At 43.8% G+C, this 15,981-nt stretch overlaps 1 protein-coding gene across 1 annotated transcript in view; it reads right to left on the reverse strand.

Moving 5' to 3' along the window:
• Positions 1-15,981, reverse strand: part of ASCC3 (activating signal cointegrator 1 complex subunit 3) — a 670,136-nt gene that overhangs the window by 162,611 nt on the left and 491,544 nt on the right. The window contains exons 23-24 of the mRNA XM_044289192.1: positions 4,820-4,918; positions 4,102-4,270 (exon numbers count right to left, since the gene is read on the reverse strand). Of these exons, the coding sequence (XP_044145127.1) occupies positions 4,102-4,270; positions 4,820-4,918 (268 nt within the window). The remainder of the gene's footprint in view (positions 1-4,101; positions 4,271-4,819; positions 4,919-15,981) is intronic.

The raw sequence follows: 15,981 nt of genomic DNA on the forward strand, positions 1-15,981 counted from the left end.
ACTATTTAAAAACTAAATTGCAGCTACTGCGCTGTATGCTAATTACTACTATTGGAACACTCGGCAGGAGACATCAGCTTCTCTCCCTGGGAGTTCCTTCTCACCTTCTCTCTGGCATTGACGCTCTGCGCACGTGATTGGACAGCCCTACAGCCAGGGAGAAGGAACGCACAGGGAGAGAAGCTGATGACTCCTCACTGGTGTTCCGATAGTAGTAATTAGCATACAGCGCGGGAGACAGTAATGGGTGCCACAGCGGGCGAATTACATAGTAAGTGCAGGGAGATCCCTGGGCCGCTCTACATGACCTGCTACTTAATTAAATTAAGTATGGACCCAGGAGGTAGGTGCAGCACCTGAGGGGTTAACTGCCGCTAATCGCAGCTCCCTGTCAGAGATCAGGTGCTGGCTATGTGATTCTGCCGCACCCGCCTCCTGTATCTGTATTAAAGGTTAATTATCATTGGTGGCGCAGTGCACCCCCCAGTATTAAAATAATTGTGGCAGTGGCCACAGGGTCACCTCCCCTCCTCCTCATTGGTGGCAGTGGTAGCTTCTGATCGGAGCTCCAGCAGTGTAATCCTGGGGCTCTGATCGGTTACCATGGCAGCCAGGACGCTACTAAAACCCTGGCTGCCATGGTAATCTCCCTGCTGCTGTGTGTACTATGCAGAGGGAGCAGCAGACACAGTGTAAAGTCCAATTCACCCTAATAGAGCTCTATCAGGGTGAATAGGACAAGGGATGAAAAGATCCTAGGTCCAAGTATAAATCACCCCCTTTCCCAATTTTACATATAAAATAAATAAACTATAAATAAATATATTCCATATCGCCCCGTCTGAAAAGTCCAAACTATTAAAATATTTTTAAAAATTATGTGGTGAGCGCCGTAACAGAAAAACAAAACCCTAAGCCCCGCCTCCTGTGTTGTCTTGGCCAAGTGCTTAGGGTCATTGTCAGTCTGAGGTCCAGAGCACTTTGGATCAGGTTTTCATTAAAGGATAACCGTCACACTTAGACCCTAATTTCAATTTTCATATATGTAGTTACTAATAACATGATATTCCAGAATCAGTTATTAGACTGACTTACCCCATATTTAATAAGATTCAGCCCTTAACAACCAGTCTGCATAAAACTGCAATTTCACTATTCAATTAAGATGGCCGCCACTGCCCTCACCCTGAGGCTAATCCCGCCTGCCCTCACTAGCCAGTAACAATAGCCCCCCAAAAGTGTCAGTAACCAGAGCCCTCCCCCTAAAGGCTTAATCTTCTGCAGCACAAAGGGGTCCTCTTACCACATGTTGCTGTCATTTATACACTGAGCAGATGGCAGATCTCCCTTCCCTGGTCTGCGCTGCTTCAACTCTGCATTGTCCAAGTCTGCTGAGTGAGGGAGCGTCTGCCAAGCGCAGGGACAGGGAGAAGTGCACACAGCCCAGGCACTGTTATCAGCTGCTGGGGAGGACCTGGCTTTAATCATTTACTTACAGTCCCTGGCAACCCTAATTTAAGTACAGGTAAAAGTAGGCAGTACAGGGAACAAAACTGTGGAATTAAGGGGTAAATGAATACACAGTGAAAAGTTTAAATAGGGCCACCAAGGTGATATAATCACCACAATCCAATACAAAAAAAAAAAAAATATGACAGTTATACTTTAAGAATATCTCTGTACTTTGCTCCATTTAGCTTTTCCTCAACTGTGACAAGTCTCCCTGCCCGAACCACAGAAAAACACCCCACAGCATGCCACAACAATGTTTCAGGGATGGGAAGGATGGTATTGGGGAGTGCCTGGTTTCCTCCAAACATAACTATTAGAATTGAGACCATAAAGTTAAATCTTGGTTTCATCAGACCAGAATATCTTCTCTTTCTCAAATCCTGAAAGTCCTTTAGGTGTTTTGTTTTTGCAAATTTGCATGTGTCTTTTACTGAGGAGTGAAAACAAATTATCTTTTCTGACTACTCTGCCATAATGGCCAGATTGAAGAAATATTGCAGTGATGGTTGACTTTCTGGAAGTTTCTCCCATCTGCACACAGGATCTTTGGAGCTCAACCAAACAAAATTACCACTTGGTAATCTCTCTTACTAAAACCGCCCCCCCCCCCTCCCCCCGGGATAACTTAGGTTGGTGAAGTCGGAAGCTCTAGGAAAAGTCCTGCTTCTTCAGACTTCTTTTTATTTAAGAATTATGGAGGCCAATGTGCTCCTGTGAACCTTTAGTGCAACAGAAATGCTTCTGTGTCCGTCTTCAAATCTGTAACTCTACAGGCAGTTCTTTCCTTCTCATGACTTGGTTTTTGTGTGGGTATGCATTGTCAGCTGTGAGACCTTATATAGATAGGGGTGTGTCTTTCCAAATGATATCTAATCAACTGAATTTACCACAAGTGGACTCCAATCAAGGTGTAGAAACATCTCAAAAATGATCACGAGAAATGGGAGGCCCCCTGAGCTACATTTCAAGTGTCATAGAAAATGGTCTGAATACTTACAGTGGATATAAAAAGTCTACACACCCCTGTTAAAATGTCAGGTTTCTGTGATGTAAAAAAATGTGACAAAGATAAATCATTTAATAACTTTCTCCACCTTTAATGTGACCTATAAACTGTACCACTCAATTGAAAAACAAACTGAAATCTTTTAGGTAGAGGGAAGAAAAAATATAAAAATAAAATAATATGGTTGCATAAGTGTGCACACCCTTAAACTAATACTTTGTTGAAGCACCTTCTGATTTTATTACAGCACTCAGTCTTCTTTGGGTCTGAGTCTATCAGCATGGCACATTTTGACTTGGCAAGATTTGCCCACTCTTTGCAAAAACACTCCAAATCTGTCAGATTGCGAGGGCATCTCCTGTGCACAGCCCTCTTCAGATCACCCCACAGATTATCCATCGGATTCAGGTCTGGGCTCTGGCTGGGCCATTCCAAAACTTTTATATTCTTCTGGTGATTTGGATGTATGCTTTAGGTCGTTGTCATGCTGAAAGATGAAGTTCCTTTTCATGTTCAGCTTTCTAGCAGAAGCCTGAAGGTTTTGTGCCAATAATGACTGGTATTTGGAACTGTTCATAATTCCCTCTAGCTTAACTAAGGCCCCAGTTCCAGCTGAAGAAAAACAGCCCCAAAGCATGATGCTGCCACCACCATGCTTCACTGTGGGGATGGTGTTCTTTTGGTGATGTGCAGTATTGTTTTTGCGCCAAACAGATCTTGCCGCTCTACCCCATAGCCCTGACATATGAAGAATATGGAAATTTGTTGTCATATGTACCACACAGCCAGTACTTGCCAGATATTCCTGTCGCTCCTTTAATGTTGCTGTATGCCTCTTGGTAGCCTCCCAGGCCAGTTTTCTTCTAGTCTTTTCATCAATTTTGGAGGGACGTCCAGTTCTTGGTAATGTCACTGTTGTGCCATATATTCTCCACTTGATGATGACTGTCTTCACTGTGTTCCATGGTATATCTAATGCCATGGAAATTCTTTTGTACCCTTTTCCTGACTGATACCTTTTAACAATGAGATCCCTCTGATTGATGAGATCCCTCTGATGTTTTGGAAGCTCTCTGTGGACCATGGCTTTTGCTGTGGGATGCGACATCCCTAGTTATAAGAGGGTGTGCACACTTATGCAAGCACATTATTATAGTTTTTTTGTTTTGTTTTCTTACCTCCACCTAAAAGATTTCAGTTTGTTTTTCAATTGAGTGCTACAGTTTATAGGTCACATTAAAGGTGGAAAAATGATTTATCTTTGTCTCATTTTTTTTACATCACAGAAACCTGACATTTTAACAGGGGTGTGTAGACTGTTTAAATCCACTGTATGTCCATGTGAAATATTAGTTTTTCCTTTTTAATAAATTTGCAAAAAGGTCTAAAATTCGGTTTTCACTTTCTCATTATGCAGAATTGAGTGCAGACTGGTCAGGTGAATTTTGTTATTTTATGGCCGAACATAAAATGTGAAAAAAGTGAAAGGCTCTGAAGACTTTCCGAATGCATTGTATATAGTCAGAAACAATGATATTGCAAATAAATATACCAAAAAATAAGAATTCACAGTAAATTCCTACCTGTGTGTGGAGGGTGCCTCTCCGGCAAAATTAGATGTTGGAAATTTATTATGCACACAGCTTCAGCTCCTAGCCATCGATCAGAAACGGCTCTGATGTAGTATTGGGAGGGTAAAGGTTCAAAGATGGGAATCGTAAACACAAGAAATTGCTCTTCTTTTATGACCACCTGTAGATTTGAGGAAACGTTATAGAGACTGTCCTGACAATCCCCTCTCCTGATCGGTGGGGTCTGACACCTGGCACCCTCTCCAATCAGCTGGTTGAAGGGAAAGCCACGCTCCATGCAAGCGCTGCCTTCTATTTGTTTACCCGCTTGCCGTCAACTGGTGTAATTACAAGCTGTCCTATTCACTTCTATAGGACGGCTCGTTCATATACACTTGAATAGGAACGATCCGTCCCATTAAAATGAATGGGACGGCTGGTAGTTACACATACTCACTGCGGCGCTGGCGAGCAGGTAAACAAACATGCGCATGTGAGCACAGCCTTCCCTTCAAACAGCTGTCAAACCCCCACCGATCTGATATTGATGACCTATCGAGGATGAGTCATCAATATTAAAATCCTGGAAAACCCCTTTAAATACATACAAGGTTCTATCCCCATAACATATGGAAATCAATAAGACCTACAGTTCAGAAATGTTTTATGCACACGGCAAAGCAAAGGAAGTCACAGTCATAAAACTGCATCGAATAGTAAAGCATTATACCTGTTTCTTTTGAAGAAGAAAATATTCCGAATGATAAATATGGTCATTAGTGGGATCTTCAACCCAAATCCACCAAGGTTCTCCAACAGATCCATGCACCTGAAGGACAGAACATATAATTGAAGTGCTAAAAAAAAAAAAGTTGCCCAAATGATCTAAATTCCTGGTGTATGGGCTAATGGCTATAAGATGATAATGATAATGCAGAATTTCAATAATTTGGTTCATCTGAAGCTTGAAGTAAAACACCATCCCTAAACACCATTTTTTTGAAGTTTGATTTCTTAATATACCATCATAGTGGATGGAAATCTGTTTTTGTTAGCAGCATGCTGCCCTATGTAAACTGGAGATGTGCTGCCAACAATACAGGTCCTTCTAAAAAAAATTAGCATATTGTGATAAAGTTCATTATTTTCTGTAATGTACTGATAAACATTAGACTTTCATATATTTTAGATTCATTACACACCAACTGAAGTAGTTCAAGCCTTTTATTGTTTTAATATTGATGATTTTGGCATACAGCTCATGAAAACCCAAAATTCCTATCTAAAAAAATTTGCATATCATGAAAAGGTTCTCTAAACGAGCTATTAACCTAATCATCTGAATCAACTAATTAACTCTAAACACCTGCAAAAGATTCCCGAGGCTTTTAAAAACTCCCAGCCTGGTTCATTACTCAAAACCACAATCATGGGTAAGACTGCCGACCTGACTGCTGTCCAGAAGGCCATCATTGTCACCCTCAAGCAAGAGGGTAAGACACAGAAAGAAATTTCTGAATAAATAGGCTGTTCCCAGAGTGCTGTATCAAGGCACCTCAGTGGGAAGTCTGTGGGAAGGAAAAAGTGTGGCAGAAAACGCTGCACAACGAGAAGAGGTGACCGGACCCTGAGGAAGATTGTGGAGAAGGACCGATTCCAGACCTTGGGGGACGTGCGGAAGCAGTGGACTGAGTCTGGAGTAGAAACATCCAGAGCCACCGTGTACAGGCGTGTGCAGGAAATGGGCTACAGGTGCCGCATTCCCCAGGTCAAGCCACTTTTGAACCAGAAACAGCGGCAGAAGCGCCTGACCTGGGCTACAGAGAAGCAGCACTGGACTGTTGCATGTCATTCGGAAATCAAGGTGCCAGAGTCTGGAGGAAGACTGGGGAGAGGGAAATGCCAAAATGCCTGAAGTCCAGTGTCAAGTACCCACAGTCAGTGATGGTCTGGGGTGCCATGTCAGCTGCTGGTGTTGGTCCACTGTGTTTTATCAAGGGCAGGGTCAATGCAGCTAGCTATCAGGAGATTTTGGAGCACTTCATGCTTCCATCTGCTGAAAAGCTTTATGGAGATGAAGATTTCCTTTTTCAGCACGACCTGGCACCTGCTCACAGTGCCAAAACCACTGGTAAATGGTTTACTGACCATGGTATTACTGGGCTCAATTGGCCTGCCAACTCTCCTGACCTGAACCCCATAGAGAATCTGTGGGATATTGGGAAGAGAAAGTTGAGAGACGCAAGACCCAATACTCTGGATGAGCTTAAGGCCGCTATCGAAGCATCCTGGGCCTCCATAACACCTCAGCAGTGCCACAGGCTGATTGCCTCCATGCCACGCTGCATTGAAGCAGTCATTTCTGCAAAAGGATTGCGGACCAAGTATTAAGTGCATAACTGAACATAATTATTTGAAGGTTGACTTTTTTTGTATTAAAAACACTTTTATTTTATGGGTTCAATGAAATATGTTAATTTTTTTAGATAGGAAATTTGGGTTTTCATGAGCTGTATGCCAAAATCATCAATATTAAAACAATAAAAGGCTTGAACTACTTCAGTTGGTGTGTAATGAATCTAAAATATATGAAAGTCTAATGTTTATCGGTACATTACAGAAAATAATGAACTTTATCACAATATGCTAATTTTTTTAGAAGGACCTGTATACAAACTGGAGCCAAATATTTGTATTCATGCATATATGTCCCTGTACCGTAGAATGATAGCTATAGTTAAAGGGATTGTCCAAGTGTTTGTCGATCAGCTGTTTTAAGAGTACTTCCTAGGCCAGTGACATCACATTCATCGGTCACGTGGCCTAGGTGCAGCTCAGTTTCATTTAAGTGAATGAGACTAAACTGCAATACCAAGTACTGCTGCTATCCAATGGACGGTGCTGTGCTTGGTAAGCTGTGAAGAGGCCACAGCTCTCACCGGAGCCTCTTCATGCAGCTGATTGAAGGGGGTGCTGGGTGTTAGACTGCCACCAATCACATACTGATGAATTATTCTGAGGATAGTTCATCAGTATTAAACACTGTGATTAGCCCATTAAGTGGACTTAACCAGTGCAGATTGACATGCTGTATGGGGAAAATCGTGTGCTGGACAGTTTTAATTCCTATGAAATCGGTGGCCATAAGCATTGATGGCCAGGAAAGATGGCAAAGGACCTTTCAGTTTCATATAAGCAGAATTTCAAGAGGTTTGGATATGCCATAGCATTACACAATAGGATACCCCTCTAAATCTACAGCTATACAGATTACGATAAAGATATATTAACCCCTTAGTGACCATGACTGTTTGGGCCTTAATGACCAAGCTATAATTTGGAAATCTGACGTGTCCCTTTAGCAGAGAATAACTTCGTAAATGTTTTGCACATCAAAGTAATTCTGACGCTGTTTTCTTGTCACACATTGTACTTTACTTAGGTGGTAAAATTTTACCGATAAAATATGCCTATCTTTATTAAAAAAACTTAATCTATGAAAATGTGTACAAATTGGCATATTTTCCTATTTTCAACTGCAATATTTCACATACATACTATTCAATATTTTTATCAGAAATATATTTCCACATATTTACTTTAATTTGGCTACATATATTTTCCTGCAACAAGCCAAGTTTGCAGAGGCTTATAAGTGTCAGAATAATAGAACCCCCCCAAAAGTGACCCTTTAAAAACTAGACCCTTTAACGTATTCATCTATGGGTGTAATGAATTTTTTTTGAACGCCTAGTCTTTTAGAAATTAATGCTAAGAAGGTGAAAAGAAATTAAATGTTCATTTTTTACTGTCAATTTAAAGACAGGTTTTACACCACAAAATGTATAACCCCATTTCTCCTGCCTTCAGAAATATCCCCATTGTGGCCCTAATCCTTTCTCTTGACACACGGCAGGGCCCAAACAAAAAGGAGCACCCAGTGGCTTTCAGAACACAAAATTAGCTTGAAAATGTTTTAGGCCACATTGCACACTTGTAATGGCGTTGAGCTGCCAAAACAATAGAAAACCCCCATAAATAACCCCATTTTGAAAACTAGAACCCCTAAGGTATTAATCTAGGGGGGCAGTGAGCTTTTTACACCCTAGTGTTTTGTAGAAATTAATGCTAAGCAGGCAAAAACATTTTTTTTTCATTTTTTACACAAAAGTGAAAAAAAAATTAGCTCCACAACCCATGCCAAAAGGATCCCTCCCTCCTTCCCTGTAAAGCCCACAAACTAAACAGAAAATGAGAATAAATTGACTTCGTGAAAAGACCCCCCACCCACCCTTTTTGGTATTAAATAAAATTAATAATTAGCAACCGTATGGTACATCTCAAAACAGGGGTAATTGCAGAGGCCTGGTTGTGATGGGCAACTGGGGCAGTAAATTCGGGTGTCCCTCCTCCTTCCGTGTTTGCTAAACACTCGGCATCGTTTCTGAGGATATGTCTTGCTGGTAGTGGCAGGGACAGGGTGAGGGAAAAGGCGTTCTGAAAGCCTTCGAACATCCTCAGGTTCAAAGGCTTGCCCAGGTGCGGGGGACTGAAACAGGAGACTCTCAACCACCTTCTACTGGAACTCAAGGAAGCTGAGGGTTCCTTGGGACTTTTTAAATAAAACAAAACTATTATAGGTAGCAATCTGAATGAGGTAGATTGTTACCTTTTTATACCAGGCCCTGTTTTTTCAGTTCACCAGGTAGGGTTGAAGCGCCTGGTCCGAGAGGTCTACACCTTACATATATTTATTATAGTCTGCCACACAGACCGGTTTGTGCTAGTCAGCAGCAGCCCCCCTCTCCCTGCCACTGTGGTGTCTGCGTGTACAGTGGTGAGCATGTAGACATCCTTCCTATCCTTCCACTTCACTGCAAGCAGCTGGTCACTTGCAAGGGCGAAGGATGTTCCTCTCTCCAAATGTTTGGACACCAGCGGTTGTGGGTATCCCACTCTATTTTTACGGATTGTCCCACAAGCCTCTGTGTTTTCAGAATGGAGGGATTTATAAAGGGGTATACTAGTGTAAAAATTATTGGTGTACACGTGGTACCCTTTGTGTAGGAATGGCGCCAATAGATGCCACACAATTTTTCCTTATGTCCGAATATTTTCGGGGCAGCCTGGGGGGTTAAGTTGGGAGTCTCTGCCCTCATATACAAATAGACCGCAGGTGTAGCCGGTTGTGCTCTCGCACATCTTATATAATTTTACCCCATATCTGGCACGCTTGGAGGGAATTAACTGACGGAAGGAAAGGCGGCCTTTAAAACTAAAAAGGGATTCATCGACAAATAGATTTTTTTTCAGGGGTATATCATTTTAAGAATAAATCCGTAAGGAGGGAAATAAGGGGTCTCAATTTATTTAGGCAGTCGTAGGCAGGGTCAGGTATCAGATTCAGAGTGGCCAGAGCATAGAAATTCATATGCCTGCTCTGCACTGAATAATCTCTGAGCCATTATTTTTTTTTAAAATGAAAATAACTGACCGTCCCTAATAGACTAGTGACACCCACTGACGGCCAATAACAGGCACAGGGTCCCTAATGAAAATAATTGACCGTCACTAATAGACGCCTAATGACGGACACCCACTGACCGCCAGTAACAGACGGACACAGGGTCCCTAATGAAAATAATTGACCGTCACTGACGGACACCTAATGACGGACACCCACTGACCACCAGTTACGGACGGACAGTTTATAAATAGATTTTTTTTTTCACAGTAAATGGCACAAATATGCTCACGTACTTCTCTCTCTCTTGAAGTACTTGGATTGGACGGCACTCCTCTAGAGTCCTTTTTTGTACGGTGCTCAGTGGTAATTTGAAACAATATATAGTAAAAGAGACCACGGCACTCGTTTTTCGTATATATGAAAATTAGTTTATATTTTCATTCCATGATATTTATATCTTATTTCATTGTTCATAATTCATAATTTCATTATTTGTAAGCATCCAGGAATGTATAGACTTGGCCAAGTCTATGCATTCCTGGATGCTTACAAATAATGAAATTATGAATTATGAACAATGAAATAAGATATAAATATCATGGAATGAAAATAATGAAAATATAAACTAATTTTCATATATACGAAAAACGAGTGCCGTGGTCTCTTTTACTATATATGATCTCTCTCTCTCCTCACAGAACAACTGCACTGAGGGGAGAGAGAAACACAGCCCATGTCCTGGCTGTGTTAGTAAATATAATGGATGTGATCTCCATGATAGGTTTATCATGGAGACCACATGATCAGGGACCATTATGATTGGTCCTTGATGGTTACTGTGCTGAAGGCAGATCTTCAGCACACTAACCAGTGCGCATGTCTGCCCTTTTGTTTTTTTAAGGGGCCATATTGCGGGACCCAATCGGGGCATTATTACTTATCTATTATTATTACTTATGCCATTATTAGTTAGAGACATACTGCAGGGGCGCCCAGCTTATAGTGTGCGCATGCACCGGGCAGCCATCTTTCTTGAGGGTGGAGGGGGGGAAGGTGAGAATCGGGGCCCAGCTTTCCCTTATGGGGAAGCTGGGGGACCCGATCCCTGCATCAGAGACTTTCTCCCTCCTCTCTTCATTTTCGGTGATCGCCGTGATACAGTGTATCACAGCGATCACGTGATCAGAGACTGCTTGTCTTGGTCTCTGATCACTGCCCTGAGTAGCTGTGGGCACGGAGCTCCAGCGCTTGATTTAAGCGCTAAATTGGGCTGAAGTGCCACCGTAAAAAGGTGGCCGCTTCAGCCCAAGGCTCTTTAGTGACCGCCGTAAAAACACGTATGGGTGGTCACTAAGGGGTTAAGAAATGAATCAGCTCAGAATTTTGATCCTAAAAGGATGATGTTATATGATGAAAAAGCTAATGATATGATAAGAATTTTAATCAGTCTATACAAATGATGAGCTAATCGATTCTACAGGTTTAGAATTTGTACTGAATTTCCCAAAAAGTTCTAATGCCAACAACCCCCAATTTTTTTTATTAGTATTTGTTAGATTTAAATTTTTTGGACAATTCAGGATGAATTGCTCAGCTTTAGTATCTATATTTATACACACCTCCTTGTGCTTCATACCTCTTTTTACCCACTGTTTTTGGTTGTAGCCTTCAACTGTTCAATCTCTTTCTAGTCTATACTAATCTCTAGTCCATACCAAAAATGTTCTTCGAATGTATGACCTGGTTACTTAAAAATTGTAGTTTGGCGATATATGAACAGTTTTTTTTTTTCACTTGGCTGCTTTATGAGGATTTATATACCATATTTTTGCTTTAAAAGTTTGGGAAAAATGGCAATGCATCTTATAAAGTGAATACTAGTTAGCCCTTTCATTATAAAAGGGCTCACTAGTGTGCAGGAGGCACTGGGGGCGGTGACTGCAGAGCTGCTAGCGCTTGCTGTACTCACCGCTCCCTGGTCTTACAGGTGCCACACTGTATGTGTCCTGACTGCGTACAGTGCAGGGGCGTAGCTATAGGGGGTGCAGAGGTAGCAGTCGCTACCGGGCCCAGGAGCCTGAGGGGGCCCAAAGACCCTTGTGTCACATAAGACACTGGCATTATGGAAAGTGCATACTGGTCAATTTACACCTCTGGCTGAAGGGAAGGGGTTAGGTTAAGAATTTGGCATGAGGGGGGTGCCCTTTCAATGTTTGCCTCAGGCAGCAGGAAGGATATGTGCTCCCCTGCCCCTTGCCAACAAGCACTGAGGGACGGGGGCCCAATCTGAACTCTTGCACCAGGGCCCATGAGCTTTTAGCTACGCCCCTGGTACAGTGTTAAGACGTAGTGCACCCTTTGACCTAACATTGTACACAGTTAGGTCACGGTGCAGCGTGGCCAGAAGACCAGGGAGTGCTAAATGCAGGAGAGACCACCAGATGTGCTGAGCGGAGCAGTAGAGGTAAGTTAGTTTATTTTATCTATGATGGGGGTCTGACATAGGGTTGGACGATATCAAAAATATTCCCACGATAACGATATTAAGAAATTTATCGCGATAACGATATATATCGCGATAAATGCCCATTTAGAAGAAAAAACCACTTGGGGCCACAAGGAGACGTTATACTGTATGGGGGCAGCCACAAGGAGGCGTTATACTGTATGGGGGCAGCCACAAGGAGGCGTTATACTGTATGGGGGCAGCCACAAGGAGGCGTTATACTGTATGGGGGCAGCCACAAGGAGGCGTTATACTGTATGGGGGCAGCCACAAGGAGGCGTTATACTGTATGGGGGCAGCCACAAGGAGGCGTTATACTGTATGGGGGCAGCCACAAGGAGGCGTTATACTGTATGGGGGCAGCCACAAGGAGGCGTTACACTGTATGGGGGCAGCCACAAGGAGGCGTTACACTGTATGGGGGCAGCCACAAGGAGGCGTTACACTGTATGGGGGCAGCCACAAGGAGGCGTTACACTGTATGGGGGCAGCCACAAGGAGGCGTTACACTGTATGGGGGCAGCCACAAGGAGGCGTTACACTGTATGGGGGCAGCCACAAGGAGGCGTTACACTGTATGGGGGCAGCCACAAGGAGACGTTACACTGTATGGGGGCAGCCACAAGGAGACGTTACACTGTATGGGGGCAGCCACAAGGAGACGTTACACTGTATGGGGGGCCAGCAGGAGACGTTATACTGTATGGGGGGCCAGCAGGAGACGTTATACTGTATGGGGGGCCAGCAGGAGACGTTATACTGTATGGGGGGCCAGCAGGAGACGTTATACTGTATGGGGGGCCAGCAGGAGACGTTATACTGTATGGGGGGCCAGCAGGAGACGTTATACTGTATGGGGGGCCAGCAGGAGACGTTATACTGTATGGGGGGCCAGCAGGAGACGTTATACTGTATGGGGGGTCACAAGGAGCGCAGCCGCAAGGAGCCATTACATACAGTTATAATGGGGTGCAGCAGTCACAAAAGGAGACATTACTTAGAGTATATGGGGCAGGGGGGCAGCAGCTGCCCCCTCCATGTCTTATGGCTACCTGTGTGACTGTGACATAAGTTGTCACCGGTGACCTGTCTGGCCAGTGTGCCGGGTGCCCAGTGCCCACCATAATTCCTTCTTGTTGGTCAACCGTTATGCTCATCATGTCAAACAGTCATGGGGGAGCCGGGAGGTACTGGAGGGAGACAGGATTGCAGGGACTCATGATGGCTCAGGAGCATGCAGCTAGTGGCACTGGTAGGCGGCGCAGCCAGGCATGAAGGACCGACTGAGTGGGCACTGGGCCTGGGCCAAGTCATATAACTGGGGTAATAGGCAGAAGTTAGAACTAAGTGGAGTGACATTTTACACCTTTTAATAGCTGCCCGTCGACAGTCACTCGAATCTCTTCTCTCCGCAGGGGGTGGGTGGGACGGGAGTCGGACTGAGCGTAGCAGGTTCTTCTCTGAGTCTGACTAACTTTCCCGCCACTCGCTGCTGCTGTAAGTCTGTAAGTGTACTGCGCTCAGCTCTGCTAGTCTCGGCCTGGGGGCGTGCTGATTCCGACGTTAGAGTAGACGTCGGTCGGTGGGTGGAGTCGAAGAAAGCGCATTCAGAACAAGCAGGAGGAGATATAGCTAATGATGGGTGGGGGCAGCGCAGCGGTGCCGCGGACTCTGTTTTTAAAGCTGTGACGTAACGAAATATACCGCGGTATTAGGAAACGGCGATATCGCCATATCGCCGTTTTTTTAATACCGCAGTATATCGAAAAACCGGTATATCGCCCAACCCTAGTCTGACATGGGTGTGTAATCTGAGCTCTGATATGGGGGTGTGACCTGAAGTATGATGAAGACTGGGGGTCTGTTCTGAGATTAGATAAAAAATATTTTTCTTATTTTCCTTCTCTAAAACCTAGGATTATAACTAGGGCTGGGCAATTTTGCTAAAAAAAAAAAAATCTATTTTTTTAACCCTATGGATGATTTTAGATTTGAATCTCAACCTTCTTATTTTTGTTAATTAAACTGAAAAAAAAAAATACCAAGACTATATAAGAGTGGCAGTGCAGGGTGTCACGAACCAGCGGATGTTAACCTACTGTGCCACGTGTTCTACCTCCTCTAATGGCGTTGTCTAAGTGAACCCCTCAATTCTTCACAGTATCCCTGATGGTGGGGATAGACTTTCCCGAGGGGAACGCTAGGTCGCTACCTCTTGAGGAGGATAGGCACACGAGGCAGCTGGTCCAGAAGTACAGGCGTAGTTAGGCAGGAGTTGTCGTTACCAGGAGCAACAGTGCAGGACCGAAGGATGAGGCAGAGGCGTAGTCAGACAGGCGAAAGGTCAGGGCAGGCAGCACAGGTACAGGTCAGGCAATCCAGATTGGAAACAGGAGAGGCAAGGCTAGCAGGCAGGGATCAGATGGGTAGCAGAATCCAATAACACAAATATGAGTCAGGAACACACAAACACAAGTGGTTATCAGGAGCCTTAGCAGAGCACAAGGACCTTGACACTGAGGCATCCGGGAAGGGGGCTGAGCCTCTTATATGTGTGCATGAGGGCTAGGATTGGTCAGCAAGGTCACATGACCTAAGCCATAAATCCCAGGAAGTTACGCGAGCTGGCCCTTAAGGAAGTGCTGCAAAAAACTAGCAGCAAGCATGCTGTGGCCAGGGCTGAGATGAAAATGTGGAGCGGATTCTCAGAACCACAGCACCTACACAAACAGAACCCAGAGCTGCAGCGGTGAATGGGAAGCTCTGGCCACAGATCACCGCTGAGCACGGTGCCCGGGACCGCGGTGGTAATCAGGGGAACAGCGGCGCACAGCAGCCGCTGTTACATGTGGCTTACTACACATACATAGAAGGGCAGTACAGGGGTTACTATATATAGATATATATATATATATATATATATATATATATATATATATATACAGTACAGACCAAAAGTTTGGACACACCTTCTCATTCAAAGAGTTTTCTTTATTTTCATGACTATGAAAATTATAGATTCACACTGAAGGCATTAAAACTATGAATTAACACATGTGGAATTATATACATAACAAAAATGTGTGAAACAACTGAAAATATGTCATATTCTAGGTTCTTCAAAGTAGCCACCTTTTGCTTTGATTACTGCTTTGCACACTCTTAGCATTCTCTTGATGAGCTTCAAGAGGTAGTCACCTGAAATGGTTTTCACTTCACAGGTGTGCCCTGTCAGGTTTAATAAGTGGGATTTCTTGCCTTATAAATGGGATTGGGATCAGTTGCGTTGTGGAGAAGTCAGGTGGATACAGAGCTGATAGTCCTACTGAATAGACTGTTAGAATTTGTATTATGGCAAGAAAAAAGCAGCTAAGTAAAGAAAAACGAGTGGCCATCATTACTTTAGGAAATGAAGGTCAGTCAGTCCGAAAATTTGGGAAAACTTTAAAAGTGTCCCCAGGTGCAGTCACAAAAACCATCAAGCGCTACAAAGAAACTGGATCACATGCGGACCGCGCCAGGAAAAGAAGACCAAGAGTCACCTCTGCTGCGGAGGATAAGTTCATCCGAGTCACCACCCTCAGAAATCGCAGGTTAACAGCAGCTCAGATTAGAGACCAGGTCAATGCCACACAGAGTTCTAGCAGCAGACACATCTCTAGAACAACTGTTAAGAGGAGACTGTGTGAATCAGGCCTTCATGGTAGAATATCTTCTAGGAAACCACTGCTAAGGACAGGCAACAAGCAGAAGAGACTTGTTCGGGCTAAAGAACACAAGGAATGGACATTAGACCAGTGGAAATCTGTGCTTTGGTCTGATGAGTCAAAATTTGAGATCTTTGGTTCCAACCACCGTGTCTTTGTGCGACGCAGAAAAAGTGAACGGATGGACTCTACATGCCTGGTTCCCACCGTGA

This window comes from Bufo gargarizans, chromosome 4 (genome assembly GCF_014858855.1).
Source record: "Bufo gargarizans isolate SCDJY-AF-19 chromosome 4, ASM1485885v1, whole genome shotgun sequence".
NCBI lineage: Eukaryota > Metazoa > Chordata > Amphibia > Anura > Bufonidae > Bufo > Bufo gargarizans.